Source organism: Heliangelus exortis, chromosome 1 (genome assembly GCF_036169615.1).
Source record: "Heliangelus exortis chromosome 1, bHelExo1.hap1, whole genome shotgun sequence".
NCBI lineage: Eukaryota > Metazoa > Chordata > Aves > Apodiformes > Trochilidae > Heliangelus > Heliangelus exortis.
Window position 1 is genome coordinate 315,992 of NC_092422.1, and position 14,706 is coordinate 330,697.

The 14,706-nt window shown below is 63.8% G+C and overlaps 1 protein-coding gene across 2 annotated transcripts; it reads right to left on the reverse strand.

Moving 5' to 3' along the window:
- Positions 1-593: 593 nt before the first annotated feature.
- Positions 594-14,566, reverse strand: RRP8 (ribosomal RNA processing 8). 2 transcript variants are annotated; one of them, XM_071753740.1, is made up of 18 exons: positions 14,353-14,566; positions 14,145-14,274; positions 13,662-14,037; positions 13,095-13,224; positions 12,882-12,988; positions 12,708-12,804; positions 10,333-10,467; positions 9,089-9,385; positions 8,568-8,650; positions 7,776-7,917; positions 7,392-7,526; positions 7,196-7,319; positions 6,606-6,742; positions 5,859-5,972; positions 5,107-5,288; positions 2,819-3,044; positions 1,837-2,047; positions 594-1,053 (listed from the first exon to the last, which is right to left on the reverse strand). In XM_071753740.1, the coding sequence occupies exons 1-18, from the start codon at positions 14,446-14,448 to the stop codon at positions 785-787; spliced, it is 2,991 nt and encodes a 996-aa protein (XP_071609841.1). In that variant the 5' UTR covers positions 14,449-14,566; the 3' UTR covers positions 594-784. The 2 variants fall into 2 exon arrangements, with proteins under 2 accessions (XP_071609841.1, XP_071609754.1); XM_071753653.1 differs by lacking the exons at positions 12,882-12,988; positions 13,095-13,224; positions 13,662-14,037; positions 14,145-14,274; positions 14,353-14,566 and adding an exon at positions 11,573-12,110 and having other exon boundaries at positions 12,708-12,798.
- Positions 14,567-14,706: the final 140 nt, after the last annotated feature.

Below are 14,706 nucleotides of genomic sequence, written 5' to 3' on the forward strand. Positions count from 1 at the left end.
CCACCCCCTCGGGAATGTCCCGAACCTTGGGAACGTTCAGGGCTGGGGTCACTGAGCCCCCCTCCCCCTCGGTGACTTCTGACAGGGGTTGGAGCCACCCCCGGGGTCACCTCCCGGCCACGTGGAGCTGCGGGTGCCCCTTTCCTGGCACCTTGGGGGGTTTGTGTTGGTTTTGGTGTCACCTCCCCCACCCCCTGGTGCTGCCGTGGGGCAGGGTCCGGCCCCATTGCCCCCACCCCCTGAAGCATTCTCCAGGCTGCAGACCCTCCCCTCCCTCATCCTCGTGTCCCCTTCCCCTGTGCTGAGCACCTCCAGCCCGGTGACCCCAGGACCCCCGGGTCCTGTGCTGCCCCCCTGCACCCCCAGTTTGGAGCCAGTGCTGGGGGGGGGGGGGGGGTGTCACTGCCCGTGGCTGGAGCTGTTGCCCAGGAGGGGACCCGGCCCTGCGAGCTGGTGGCCAGGGGGCTTTGGGACCCCACCAGGTCCTCGTGGCCACCCCCAGCCCCATAAAAGACCCTGGAGCCCAGCAGCCCGTGGCCACTCAGGGCCCTGGAGCCCCCCAGCTGCCCCCCCCCGGGGCGGTTCTGACCCGGTACAGAAATAGAGATCTCTATTGGTGTACAAACCATGCAGCTCCCCCGGGCAGGGGGGTCACACGTCCATAAATAACACCCCCACCCCTATCTACAGCCCGGGGGGGAGGGGACAGCACCAGCTCCGGGGCCAGCCCGGCCACTCGCCCACCCCCCCCGCCGGGACCCTCCACCCCCCGCCCCCCCCGGGCTCATTTCAGGTCCACATCAAAGTCCAGCACCAGCAGTTTGGTCTCCTCGGTGCCGTTGCGGCTGCCGACGGCGCAGACGAGTTTGGTGTTGGAGGCTCTGATCCTCCAGACCACCCCCCCCGAGCCCCCGCTCTCCAGGGCCACCAAGTTCCGGACAAATTCCCCCGTTTTGAGGTCCCAGAGTTTGACAGTTCCATCATCCGAGCTGGTGACCACGAACTTGGAGCTGAACTGCAGGCAGGTGACAGCACTCTGGTGTTTGCTGGGGCCTGGGAGGAAAGGGATGGGGGAGGCATGGAGAGACCCCAAACCTGATCAGGGACCCCTCCCCCAGCCCAGGGGGCTCCAACCCCATCCAACCTCAACTCCAACATTCCCACCACCCACAGCTTCTCCAGGAAACCTCTCCCAGGCTCTCCCCACCCTCCCTTCTCCCTCCCAGCTCCTCTCCAGCTCCCCTCTTCCACTTTGAAACCATCTCTCCTTGGCACCTCCCTCCAGGCCCTTGCCCAAAGTCCCTCCCCAGCTTTCCTGGAGCCCCTTCAGGCACTGGGAGCTGCTCCAAGGGCTCCCCACAACCTTCTCCTTCTCTTTCTCTTTTCTCTTTTTCCCTTTTTTTTCTCTTTCCGTTTCTTTCTCTCTCCCTCTTTTTCCTTTTTCCCTTTCTTTCTCTCTTTGCCTTTCTTTTTCCCTTTCTTTTTCTTTCTCTTTTTTTTCCTTTTTTCCTTTTCTTTTTCTCTTATTCCTTTTTCCCTTTTCTTTCTCTATTTCCCTTTCTTTCTCTCTTTCCCTTTCCCTCTCTCTCCCTCTGTCCCCTCTCCAGCCCTCCCAGCAGCTCCATCACCTCCTCTGCACTGGTTCCAGCAGCTCCGTGTCCTCCTGCTGCTGGGGACCCCAGAGCTGGACACAGCTTTACCCCAGGGGGGGACAATCCCCTCCCTCGCCCTGATGCTCACTCAGCCCCCTGTGTCCTCCCCTCCAGCCCCCTCCCCAGGAGCAACACCCACCCCATCTGCCCGCCAGGACCCCCCCTCTCGCAGCCCCCAGCTCACCCTGCAGTGTCTGCAGGCACTGCCCCGTTTTGATGTCCCAGATTTTGACGGTGGAGTCGGCGTTTCCCGAGACGAGGATGTTGTCCCGCAGCTCCATGCCGCTGGTCAGGGACTGGTGTCCCATCAGGGTGTGCAGGCAGTTCCCACTCTCCACGTCCCAGACGCGGATGGAGGTGTCCAGGGACCCGCTGACAATGTGTGTGCCATCAAACTGCACGGGACAGGCAGAGCTCTGGGGTCCTTCTGCTTGGGGAGGACCTTGCAGAACATCCAAGTGTCCCCCCAGCACTGCCCAGACCCCCACCCACCCCATGTCCCTCATCCCCACATCCCCAGGGGTTGCTCTGAAACCCCTCCAGGGATGATGGGGACTCCAGCCCTGCCCTGGGCAGCCTGGGCCAGGCCCTGACAACCCTTTCCAGGGAGAAATTCTTCCCCAGCTCCAACCTAAACCTCCCCTGGCACCACTTGAGTTGTGCCAAAAGTTCCTCTTGTCCCATCCCTTGTTCCTTGGGAGCAGAGCCCGACCCCCCCCTGGCTCCAACCTCCTCTCAGGGGGTTGCAGAGAGCCACAAGGTCTCCCCTCAGCCTCCTCTGCTCCAGGATCAGCACCCACAGGGCCCTCAGATGCTCCTCACAACTTCTCCAGACCCCTCTCCTGCTCCAGACCCTTCCCCAGCTCCATTTCCTTCTCTGGACACTCTGCAGCCCCTCAATCTCCTTCTGGTCCTGAGGGTCCCATAACTGAGCCCAGGATTTGATGTGCAGCCTCAGCAGTGCCCAGTATGGGGGGGATCATCCCTCAACCTCCCCTCTTGCAGCCCGAAACCCTCGAGGCTCAGCCCATGGCCTGGGGACACACCGGGGCACCCCCTGCCCATGGCACAGACATGTTTGGCAGCGTCCTCCCCCAGGACACGTCCCAGGGACCCCAAGTTCCCGGGGCACAGGGGGTGTGGGTCAGGTCCAGGGCCGTGCTCACCTGGAGGGAGTAGACACGGTTGGTGTGTCCCTGCAGGGTGTGGGTGCAGCTCTCGCTCTCGGGGTCCCAGACCTTCACGGTGTAGTCGTAGGCCCCACTGACCACTTTGTGGCCATCGTACTGCACGCAGCGCACGGCGGCCACGTGTCCCATCAGCACGTGCAGGCACTGCCCTGAATCGATGTCCCAGAGCCGCAGCGTCGCGTCCCGGGAGCCACTGACCACCCTGGGGGAGAGGGAGCACTGGGAGGTGGGCAGGGCTGGGAGGTGGGGAGGGAGGGTTGGGAGATGGGGAGGGAGGGTTGGGAGGTGGGCAGGGAGGGTTGGGAGGTGGGCAGGGAGGGCTGGGAGGTGGGCAGGGAGGGCTGGGAGGTGGGCAGGGAGGGCTGGGAGATGGGGAGGGAGGGTTGGGAGACAGGGAGGGAGGGCTGGGAGACAGGGAGGGAGGGCTGGGAGACGGGGAGGGAGGGCTGGGAGATGGGGAGGGAGGGTTGGGAGATGGGGAGGGAGGGTTGGGAGACAGGGAGGGAGGGCTGGGAGATGGGGAGGGAGGGTTGGGAGATGGGGAGGGAGGGTTGGGAGACAGGGAGGGAGGGCTGGGAGGTGGGCAGGGAGGGTTGGGAGACAGGGAGGGAGGGCTGGCAGAGGAGTGGTTTGGGGAGGTGCTGGCAGAGGAGTGGTTTGCTGCTGGGCCTGAAGGAAGTTCCCACTCCAACCTTCTCCCTTGTACAGCCCTAACCAGGGGGGGTTAAAAACCCAGTGGAGCTCCTCAGCTGAGACAGTTCTACAGCAGATCATAGAACCAGAGAATGTTCAGGTTGGAAGGGATCTCTGGGGATCCCCCAGCCCAACCCCCCTGTCCCAGCAGGATCCCCCAGGGCAGGACACACAGAACACATCCAGGGGGTTGGAAAGGCTCCAGAGAAGGAGACTGCAGCCCCTCTCTGGGCAGCCTGGGCCAGGGCTCCCTCAGCCTCACAGCCAAGAAGTTTCTCCTCATCTGGAGCTGGAACTTCCCATCTTCCAGCTCCAACCCATTCTTCCTTGTCCTGTTCCTGGGCACCCCTGAACAGAGGTTGTCCCCTTCCTCTTGCCCCCCAGCCCTCAGGATATCTCACAGAATCACAGAAAGGTTTGGGCTGGAAGATTGGTTTAAAATATTAATGATTGGATATTAAATTATTAGATATTAATTATTGGATATTAAAGCTCATTATTAATTATAGGATATTAAAGCTCCTCCAGTTCCAAGCCCTCTGACATGGGCAGAGACACCTCCCACCAGCTCAGGATGCTCCAATCCTCATCCAGCCTTTCCTTCAACACTTCCAGGGATAGAACTTCCACAACTTCCCTGGACAACCTGTTCCAGTGCCTCCCCACCCTCACACATAAGAATTTCCTCCTAATCTCTAACGTAACTCTATGACCTTGAAAGGTCTCTTCCAACTGAATGATTCCATGATACAAGAGCTGACCTGAGTTGGAACTTGGCTGCTCCCTGGGGTGGGAGCCCAGCTCCAAGTGGTGTGGGATGAAGCAGTCCTGGTGTACCCAGCAGCTCTGTCCCTGATGTTTCCAACAAGGGGGACAAGGATGGGTCTGTTGGGAAATTCACAGAGCTGCTGGGTACACCAGGGCTGCTCATCCCACCCAACCCAGAGCTGGGCTCCCAGACCAGGGAGCAGCCAAGTTCCATCCTTTCCAGTCAGCTCATCAGAACCAGAGCACCATTCAGATTGGAAGGGACCTTGGAAGATCATCAAGTCCAACCATAAGGATTCCATGACATCCACAGAATCTTTGTTTCCATGGGGTCTTCTTGTCCTTCCAATCTCCAACTGATGAAGTCCCTTCAGTTCTTCTTTCTCAGCTGGCTTCTCTCTCCTTATTTCTAATATTAAACAATAATATTTGAAGAGGGTTTTGACCCCGTGATCCCTCAGGTCCCTTCCAACCTGAAAGTCTAAGCTTTCAGTTCTTGCTTCTTGTTTAAAGGTCACATTCTGCTCATCACATCTCACATCCATTTCCTGTCTAGTTCTGTTCTAAGAGAACTTCAGTGGTTTATTAAAATTCTCCAAGGAACCAGCACCTCCCTCTGAGGCCCATGAGCAACCACACCTCCAACAATCAACTTTTTCTCTGCTGCAGAACGCTGCCTCAGTCGAGGAGCTCCCCTGGGTTTTGAACCAGCCCTGGGCAGGGCTGCAGAGGGGAGAAGGTTTGAGGACTTCCTGCAGGCCCCTCAGCAGAGCACTGCTCTCCCCCACTCTCCCCAGCCCTACCTGTTCCCGTGGAGGTGCATGCAGCGCACGGTGGAGGTGTGGCCATAGAGGGTGTGGACACATTCCCCCGTGTCCGCGTTCCACACCTTCAGGGTGCGGTCGGTGGAGCCGCTGATGACGATGCTGTCCCTCATCTGGGAGGACCAAACCCCCCCGGTGTGGCCAACCAGGGTCTGCACACACTGCCCAGGAGAGCAGGGATGGAAGGGGTTGGCTTGGAGACCACTCAGCCCCACCAGGGACCCCTCCCCCAGCCCAGGGGGCTCCAACCCCACCCAACCTCAACTCCAACATTCCCACCACCCACAGCTTCTCCAGGAAACCTCTCCCAGGCTCTCCCCACCCTCACTTCTCCCTCCCAGCTCCTCTCCATCTCCTCTCTTGCAGCTGGAAACCCTTCCCCCTCATCCCATCCCTCCAGGCCCTTGTCCAAAGTCCCTCCCCAGCTTTCCTGGAGACCCTTCAGGCACTGGGAGCTGCTCCAAGGGCTCCCCACAACCTTCTCCTTCTCTTCTCCAGCCTGAACACCCCCAACTCTCTCAGCCTGGGCTGAAGGGGACACACAGAGTAATCAGATCATAGAACCATGGAATGGGTTTGGATGGAGAAGAGCTTGGAGATCACGGAATCCAACCCTTCCCCCAGCACTGCCAAGGCCACCCCCACCCCATGTCCCTCAGCACCACATCTCCATGGCTCTGCCACCCCTCCAGGGATGGATGGAGACCCCTCCCCTGCCCTGGGCAGCTCACCTCCCCAGTGACAGCCGACCAGACCTTGAGTGTGTTGTCATCAGAGCCGCTGACGATGCGGTTGCCGCAGAACTGCAGGCAGGTGATGACGTGGTCATCGTGTCCCTTCAGCACCTGGGGGACACCCGGGAGTCAGGGGGGAGGGAGCTGGCAGGACCCATGGATGGGGCTGCCTGGGGGGGTGGAGAGGCTCCTGAGAAGGGTGGAGCAGCATTGGGAAGAGTGGAGAAGACTTGGGAAGGGTGGATCAATCCTTGGGAAAGGTGGAGAAGCCCTTGGGAAGGGCAGAGCAGCTTTGGGAAGGGTGGAGCAACTCCCAGGCAGGGTGGGGAAGCAGCAATTTGGGGACATTTGGTGGGTGTCACTGGGTGGACCCTTGTGTCTGCTGGGGCCACAGGAGCCACCGAGATCAGAGCCTGGTGGCCAGGGGACATCCAGGAGCTCCAGAAGGTCCCTCGTCAGCAAGGGAGATGAGCAGAGGACTTGTCCAACTTGCCCCTTTTTAAGAGTTTTAAAACTCTTCATCTTGGTGTCACCCTGTGGGCCACCAACGTCCCTCTGCCACCTCCTCCCTGTGCCAGGGTCACCGATGTCCCTCTGCCACCTCCCTCTGTCCCAGGGTCACAGACACCATCTCCTTCCCATCCCGTGGTCACCAACGTCACCCTCGCCACCCCCTCCCCACAGCCCAAGCCACGTGGCCGCTCTCTGGGCACAGGCCCCCTCCTCCCCCTCCCCCCAGCCCACCTTGGGTGCCCGGAGGGGACCACTGCGCCAGTTCCCGTCGATCCGGTGCTGCCGGAGGAAGGCGAATTTCCAGGGGCTGTAGGGGAACCCGGGGCTCAGCGCCCGACGCTTCCGCAGCGACAGCGGCTCCTGGATCCCTGGGGACACCGGGGGTTGGGACCCGAGAGACCACCCAGCTCCACCAGGGACCCCTCCCACAGCCCCGGGGGCTCCAACCCCATCCAACCTCAACTCCAACATTCCCACCACCCACAGCTTCTCCAGGAAACCTCTCCCAGGGTCTCTCCACCCTCGCTTCTCCCTCCCTGGCCCTGATGGTGACACTGATGGTGACACAGCCCAGGACAGGGAGGGTTTCTGAGCTGCCAGCACACACCAAGGGCTCACCCTGAGCTTCTGGTCCATGACCACCCCCAAGTCCTTCTCCTCCCAACCTGTGTCCATGCCTGGCATTGCCCCCACACAGGTGCAGAACCTTGCTCTCAGCCCTGTTGACCTTCACACCATTGGCATCTGGGGCAGAAGCAGAGCCCTGGGACCACCCCCTGTCCCCAAAGGTCCCCAAAGCCCCCCAGAGCTGGGGGATGTACCTTCCTCCCGGCACTTCTCCCTCCAGAGCAGGTTGTCCTCAGCCAGGACCCTCCAGTACCGACAGGTCTGGGCAGCACGGAGCAGGTCCCGGGGCTCCAGGAAAGAGAGGACGTAGAGGGCCAGCTGGGGGGAGGGGTTGGGTGAGTCAGGGAGTCCCAGGGGGGCTCCCTCCCACCCCCAGCTCCCCCTCCTCACCTCCTTGGGCAGCAGGGAGATGAAGTCCCTCTGGAACTGGGGCTCAATCACCTGCATCATGTACTTGATCTGGGAGGGTTCGCAGCGGTCAATCAGCTCGTCCAGGGCCAGCAGCTTCTCAGGGCCACTCCACCGCTGGTGACAAGGGACACGGGACCTGTCACTGTGGCTCAAGAAGGTGCCAGGACCTCCTTGTGGGCTCCTCACCCCAGGTCCTTGCTAAGATGGGCGGGATGAGCTCAACAGAATCCCTGGAGCTCCACGGGAAACATGATGTGGGACACGGTTGGCCAAAGCCACCAAGGGGGTAGGACAAGGCCACTTGTGTGGCCACCAAACACCCACCCCACCCCAGAGGGACCATCCCCCCTCCCCAGAGCCCACCTGGAAGGTACGGAGCCAGTCCTGCAGCTCGGGGGGGGGCAGCACCGAGGGGATGTGGCGGCGCCGGGCCGGGCCCCCTGCCTTGGCGTTGCGCAAGTCCCCAAAGGTGGTGGTGGGGCTGGGGGTGCAGGGACCCAGTGTCCTGCACCAGGGGAGGGAGAAGGTGAGGGGCTGCCTGGCCACAATGCCCCCTGCCCCCCAGGGACACATCAGCCACCCCCTGTCAGGCCCCCCGCCCCCCAAACGGGCACAGGGTGGGGCGCAGGGATCCTTAAGGATCTTCAGACTCCAAGTCATCTTCTGGTCATAAAAAACTATCCAACCCCAAGACACAAAGACCTCCCAGATCCAGGCCATAAAGACCATTTGGCTCCAGATCATCTTCTGATTCCAAGTCATAAAAACCATCTAACCCAGGTCATAAAAGTTTTCTGGGTCTAAGTCCATCCAGTTCCAGGCCATAAAGCCCACCCAGCTCCAGGTGAAGTCTCAAGGACCACCCAGCTCCAGGTGGTCCCCTCCCTCAGGAAGTGCTGGTTTTCCCAGCTCTGGACACCTCCAGGATTCATCAGGACAGGCTCTGGGCTCCTTTTCCAGGCAGTGCTGTTGCCAAGGTGGTCCCAGAGGTCCCTCCACCCTGGTGCCCTGTGACCATCACTCCCACCCCTCCCAGCCAGATTCGGTGACCACCTGGGTTCATCTCCAGGGATGAAGACCCCACAGCCTCATCAGGACCCTGGGGTGAGGGGGCTGGGGGTGTCAGGAGGGGTCTCCACCCCCTCCAGCTCTCACCTGCCATATTCAGAGCCCTTGCAGAGCTTCTTGCCTGGGGAGAGGGCACGGCTGTCCAGACCGTTCTCTGATTTCCTCTTCATCTGCCGGGAGGGGGACAGGTCAGAGCCCCCCACACTGACCCCTTTCTGGGGGGGACACCCACCTGAGCCCCTCCCCAAACCTCCCCACATGTTGAAAACCTGAGAGGGGATCTGGAGGCACTGGAAGGTCAGTTCTGGGGGGACAAGGGGGCTTGGTCCTCCCCAGAAGAATGAGATGGTGGAGAGAGGGCAGTGTGGGGCACAGGGGTCTGCCAGCCCGGGGCTGGGGAGGGGTCTCTCTCCCCACAGCTGCCCAGGGGCACAGTGAGGGAAGCCACCTCCCCTCGGAGCCAGCCCCCTCCCCAGGGCCAGCCCCCTCCCCTCGGAGCCAGCCCCCTCCCCCAGGGCCAGCCCCATCCCCTCAGGGCCAGCCCCCTCCCCCAGGGCCAGCCCCATCCCCTCAAGGGCCAGCCCCCTCCCCCAGGGCCAGCCCCCCACCTTGGCCCGGGCTCTCCGCAGCAGCCCCCCGTCCTGGCTGCGCTGCAGGTACTCGACCCAGCGCTCCCCCAGGCTGTAGTAGAGGTAGAGATTGGTGCTGTCCTCCCCCTCCTCGCTGCAGCAGCTCTCCTCCTCCTCATCCTCCTCTTCCTCTTCTTCCTCCTCCTCCTCCTGGTGGCTGCACAGCCTGGAGCTGAGGGGGGGCTCCTGAGCCTCTCGCCCACTGTCCCCCCCAGTGCTGCCTTTCCCGGGGGGTTCTGGCTCCCAGGTGCCCGGGACATCCTCCTGGGAGTCCACCTGGCAAAAGGGGAGGGGGACATAGGGTCAGGAGGCCCCAGGATAGGTGGGGGAGGGACAGGCTGGGGGTGAGGGGTGGGATGATGAGTTTGGGTGGGGAAAGAGGTTTAAGGGTATCAAACCCAACCATGACCCCAGCACTGCCCAGGCCATCCCCACCCCATGTCCCTCATCCCCACATCCCCAGGCTCTGAAACCCCTCCAGGGATGATGGGGACTCCAGCCCTGCCCTGGGCAGCCTGGGCCAGGCCCTGACAACCCTTTCCAGGGAGAAATTCTTCCCCAGCTCCAACCTAAACCTCCCCTGGCACCACTTGAGTTGTGCCAAAAGTTCCTTTTGTCATGGAATCCCAGACTGGTTGGGGCTGGAAGGACCCCACATGCAGGAACACCTCTCTGGATGAGATCTTGGGAAGGAATTCTTTGGTGTGAGGGTGCTGAGCCCCTGTCCCAGGCTGCCCAAGGAACCTGTGGCTGCCTCGTCCCTGGCAGTGTCTCAGCTCAGGTTGGATGGGGTTGGAGCCCCCTGGGCTGTGGGAGGGGTCCCTGCCCATGGCACAGGTGGCACTGGGTGAGGTCCCTTCCCACCCAAACCAGTCTGGGGTTCCAGATCCCATGGGATGTTTTGCTCCATCTCCCCTCCTGCAGCAAATATTTATCAGGAGACAACACATGAGGAGGGAATTTGTTCCTCACAGGAGGCAGATGATCCCAGAGGCCCCTCCACCCTGGTGTCCTGTGACTGCCACCTCCAGCAGGACTCCCCCAAAGCCCCCCAGGACCCTCCCTGAAGCAGCTGCCACCTCACAGGGACACAGGGACAGTCCCCTCGCTGCCTGAGCAGACACCACATCCCTTGGTCCTCGCTGTGCCTGTGTCACCGTGTCCCCTGGCCCCTAGGGAACCCCTGGGACCTCCGTGGTGTGGGAGGGTCCCCCCTGTCCCACCTGGGGCAGAGCTGTGCTGTCCCCAGGGCTGCTGGGGCGCTGGCAGGTGATGCGTTGGCTGTTGAGCTCCAGGATGCGGGTGGTGATGCCCTTGACGTGCAGGAGATCATCCAGAGAGCTGAAACCCTTCAGCTCCTGCAGGGAGAGACCCGGGGCTGTCACGGGGGGAGGGACAAGAAGGGGGGCAGGGGGAACCCAGGGAACAGCTCTAGAGCTTGAGGACCACCAGGAGCAGCCCTGGAGCCCAGGAACCCCCCCTGGAGCTGAGAAACCTTGGGACCAGTTCTGGGGCCAAGCAACCTGTGGACTAATCCCACAGTCCTGGAACCTCCAGGACCAGGTCTGCACCCCCAGGACCAGCCCAGGAGCTGAGGAACCCCAGGACCAGCCCAGGAGCTGGGGATCCCAGGGACAGACCCCATCTCAGGCCCAAGCCCCCTCAGGCTCTCACCTCCTGGTGGCTCAGCCCCACTGACCCAGCAGCTCTCCGGGGGCAGGGCTCAGTCCTACAGCCCCCGTCCCAGGGGAGGGACGCCTCAGGTCCCCACAGCCCTTCCTGTGTCACCCCCCACACCCACTCGGGACCAGGCATGGGTTCTGTCCCCCCCAGCTCTGCTCGCCCAGGGGACAGGGACAGCCCTGAGAGACAGCCCAGGGGAGGGGGGAATAGGACAGGGTGACAGCCCCAGGAATTGAGGGACAGCCCCAAGGGACAAGGACAGCTCTGGAAGACTGGATGACAGCCCTGGGGGAGAGGGGAACAGCCCCAAGGAGAGGCAGACAACCCAGTGGAGAGGAGGGGGACAGCCCAGGGGACAGGAGGGGACGTGGGGGACAGGGACAGTTCGGGGGACAGGAGGGGACGGGGGGGACAGGGACAGCCGTGGGGACAGGAGGGGACGGGGGGGACAGGGACAGCCCAGGGGACGGGGGGGATGGGGAGACAGGGACAGCCCTGGTGACAACGCTGCCCCCGCCCGGCAGAGCTCTGGTGACAACCCCGGTGTCCCAAACACCGCCCTATCCCGCGGTCCCTTCCCCCCAGGGCTCTTCCGCCCGGGCCCTGTTTACATTGCCGGGCTGTCCCGAACCGAACCCCTCCGGTTCGGTCCCCTCCGACCGGACACCCCCTTCCCAGTCTCCCGGGACATCGCCCCATGAAGCCGCCGGACCCCGCAGATCAGCCCCAGCTCCGAACAGCCCCGGTTCCGCTGCAGGCCCGGTGCCATTTGGGCCGCACCTCTCTTTTCCTGACGATCCCGCGGGCCCGGCGGCGTCCGATGCCGCTAAGCGCTCCCTCCAGCTCAGCGACACCGGCACGGTTAATATCCACCTTCCCGCCACCGGGGCCCGGCCCGCCCGGTCCCGACATCCCCCGGTACCGGTACCGGGCCCCGGAGCCGCCGCTGCTGCCGCTGCCACCGCGCAGGCCCCGCGCTGACTGCGCAGGCGCGGCAAAACCACGCCCCCTCCCCGCCAAGCTACGCCCAGCCGGGCGGAAATCAGCGTTTTTATTGGCCAATGCGCACGCGCGGACGCAGGCCACGCCCCCTCCCTCCCCAGCGGTGCCCTGTATGGGCAAAGCCCGAGGGGCAGGGGCATGAATGGGGATACCACGCCCCCTCGGGTGAAGGGGCGTGGCTTCCTCATTCATGCCCCGCCCCTCATCGGCGCTTGTAGAGACAGGGCCGCAATCGGAGGGTGGGGGGCGCGGGTTTGGGGCGGGGGGGTCCTGTCTTGGAGAACTCCAGGAGGTAGAAGAAGGAGCTGGAGAGGTCCTAGGGGGGAGGAAGAGACCCCTCAAACCCCAACCAGGACACCCCAAGCCCACCCAGAGGCCCCAACCCCACCTGAAGCCCCTGTCCATCACCCCAGGACCACCAACCCACTCATGGAGTCCACCCTCCTGCAGACCCCACACCATGTCCCCTCTCTGCCCCAAGACTCCCCATCCTAGACCTTCACAGCCCCCAGACTCTGACCCCAGCACCACAACCCTGAACCCAAGACTCCCTGCTGCCCCCAGGCCTCCCTGACCCGTGTATGCCTCACTCTGGACCCCCACTGGACCCAGCACCCCCAGACCCCACCCCCATGTTCCCTGGGTCCTTCTACCCAAGACCTGCACCCCACAATCCCCAGACCCCAAACCTCTCCCCAGGCCCCCATCCCACAGCTCCCCCAAACCTCCCCCAGACCCCCACACCACGGCCCCCACAGCCCCCAGCTCCCCCGAACCTTCCCCAGACCCCTCCCATACCATCACCACCTTCAGCCCACTCCCCCCTGGCCCCAGGCCAGGCCGGGCCCCCCTGCCCTGCCACAGGGGGGGGGGTCCTCTGGCTGCCAGGGCCCCCGCCCCCCCAGGCACACACCTTGGAGACGCTTTTGAATCCCAGCTGACCCATGGCACTGATGAAGCCCCGCGTGTCCTCAAAGCGGCTGGCCACCTCGGCCACCAGCAGGGTACCCCTGGGGAGCACCTCAGCCCTCAGCAGAGCCCCCCGGTGCTTCTGGGCCCCCCAGCCGACCCCAGCCCCTATGCCTACCCCGGCTTCAGCACACGGTTGGCCTCCTCCAGGATCTCCTGCAGGTTGGTGCCCATCAGCGCCAGGCAGAACACGGCCACGTCCACCGACTCATCTGCCAGGGGCACCTGCGGGGCAGCAGAGGATGGGCGGGGGTCCCGGGGGTCCCTCCCTGGATCCCATCCCGTGCCTCAGGAGGAGCAGCCGCGGTGCCCCCAGGGACACAGCCCCCACCTGAGCCATGTTGCAGACGGTGACGCGGGGGCTGAGGGGCAGCAGGTCGAAGCAGTGCACTCTGTTCCTCACCCCGCACGCCAGCTTGCAGTCCCCACACCCAAAATCTGCCACCACCAGCGAGGGGGGGCTGGGGGAAAGTGAGGTGGGGTGTCAGGACACCGTTGCCCACCCCCTGACCCCTGCTCAGGGGTCTCTGCGCACCATTTTCACAGTTCCCCTGATGTACCAGTGCCCCCAGTTCTCCCCATTTCTCCCCCATTCTCCCAGTTGCCCAGTGCTGCCCATTGTCCTGATCTTCCCAGTACTCCCAGTTGCTCCTGAGTCTCCCAGTTGCTCCCATCCTCCCAGCTCCCCAGTCCCCTGGTTCTCCCAGATCCTCACGCTCTCCCAGTTTCCCTTCTTCTTCCCTGGTGCATCCCTCTCCCTGTTCCCCACTGCTCCCAGTTCTCCCGGTTCCCCCCATTCTCCCAGCTCTGCCCATCCTCCCAGTTGTCCCAGTTCCCCCCAGTTTCCCGGTGCTCCCTGTCCCCTCCGTTCTCCCGGTTCCCCGGTGCTCCCGCTCACCGCCGGCGCAGGTACCGGATGATCCGGTCCACGGGGTTCTGCGGCCACCGGGCCACCTGCCGGGCGAACCCGCGGTGGTAGATTCGGAGCGCTTCGGGGTCGCTCTGGAAGAGCCGGGCCGCCTCCCAGCTGCTGGTGCTGTACAGCTGCTGGTTCAGGTATCGGAACCGGGCCCCCAGCAGCCGCTCCTCCATCCGGGCCCGCAGCGACTCCGAACGATCCGCCGGGACCGAACAGGGGGCGGGGGGCTCCGGTACCACCTCCCCCTGCGGCTCGTCCTCCTCTTCCTGATGCTGCTGCTTCTTTTTCAGCTTATTCCTCCGCTGCCGCCGGTTCGGCCGCCGGCCCAGTGCCCCGGGCAGCTCAGCCGGAACCGCTACGGACCGAGAGGGGATCAGGGCGGCGGCCAGACCTTCGCGGTACCAGATACCGGGAGTGCTCCCCCGGGCTCCCGGCCATCCGCAGCCCCCGGCCCGGCGGTACCTCTCTCGGGGCGCTGCCTGCTCTCCCCGGTACCGCTCGGTCTCGGCGCCCCGGGCCGCTTCCCTGCGGGCTCCTCCTCATCTTTCACCGCGCCGTCTCCCGGTCTCCGCCGCCGCTTCCCCGCGGGGGTCTGCCGAAAGCGGGGGAGTCGGTTACCTCCCCCGGACCCAGACACCGGCCCGGCCCGGTCCGTGTGCTCCGCCCTTACCGGCCGGCCCGGGCCCTGGGGGGCGATGCGGGGCCTCTGCCGACTCCGGGGCGGACTCTCAGCCCCATCGTTCCACTCCTCCTCCTCCGCGAACATGACCCGGAGGCGGCGGGACCTGCCCCCGGTCCGCTTCTGTCCCCAACCCCCCAGCTCCGGTTCTGCCCCATCCGGACCGGAACCGCCGGTCTCACACACGTGCAGAGCCCAGAACGGCCCCGAAGGAACTGGCGGAAACAGCGCCCCCCCGCGGGCGGGAGGACGAGTAGCACGGCTGAGCCGCGGCCGTACGATCCCCCCAGGTGAGCCCGGGTGACCCCCGGGTGATCCCCCCGTTACCCGCCGGTTACCTCCCCG

What these genes read in the sequence shown, in the direction of transcription:
- RRP8 (XM_071753740.1), bottom strand. Translation starts at nt 14,448, where the DNA reads ATGTTCGCGGAGGAGGAGGAGTGGAACGATGGGGCTGAGAGTCCGCCC. An exon ending in GGTCGGCTGTCACTGGGGAG is followed by an intron (nt 5,289 to 5,858) that starts GTGAGCTGCCCA and finishes TCTCCTGGGCAG; the next exon opens with TGTGTGCAGACCCTGGTTGG. An exon ending in ATGCACCTCCACGGGAACAG is followed by an intron (nt 3,045 to 5,106) that starts GTAGGGCTGGGG and finishes CCTCTCCCCCAG; the next exon opens with GGTGGTCAGTGGCTCCCGGG.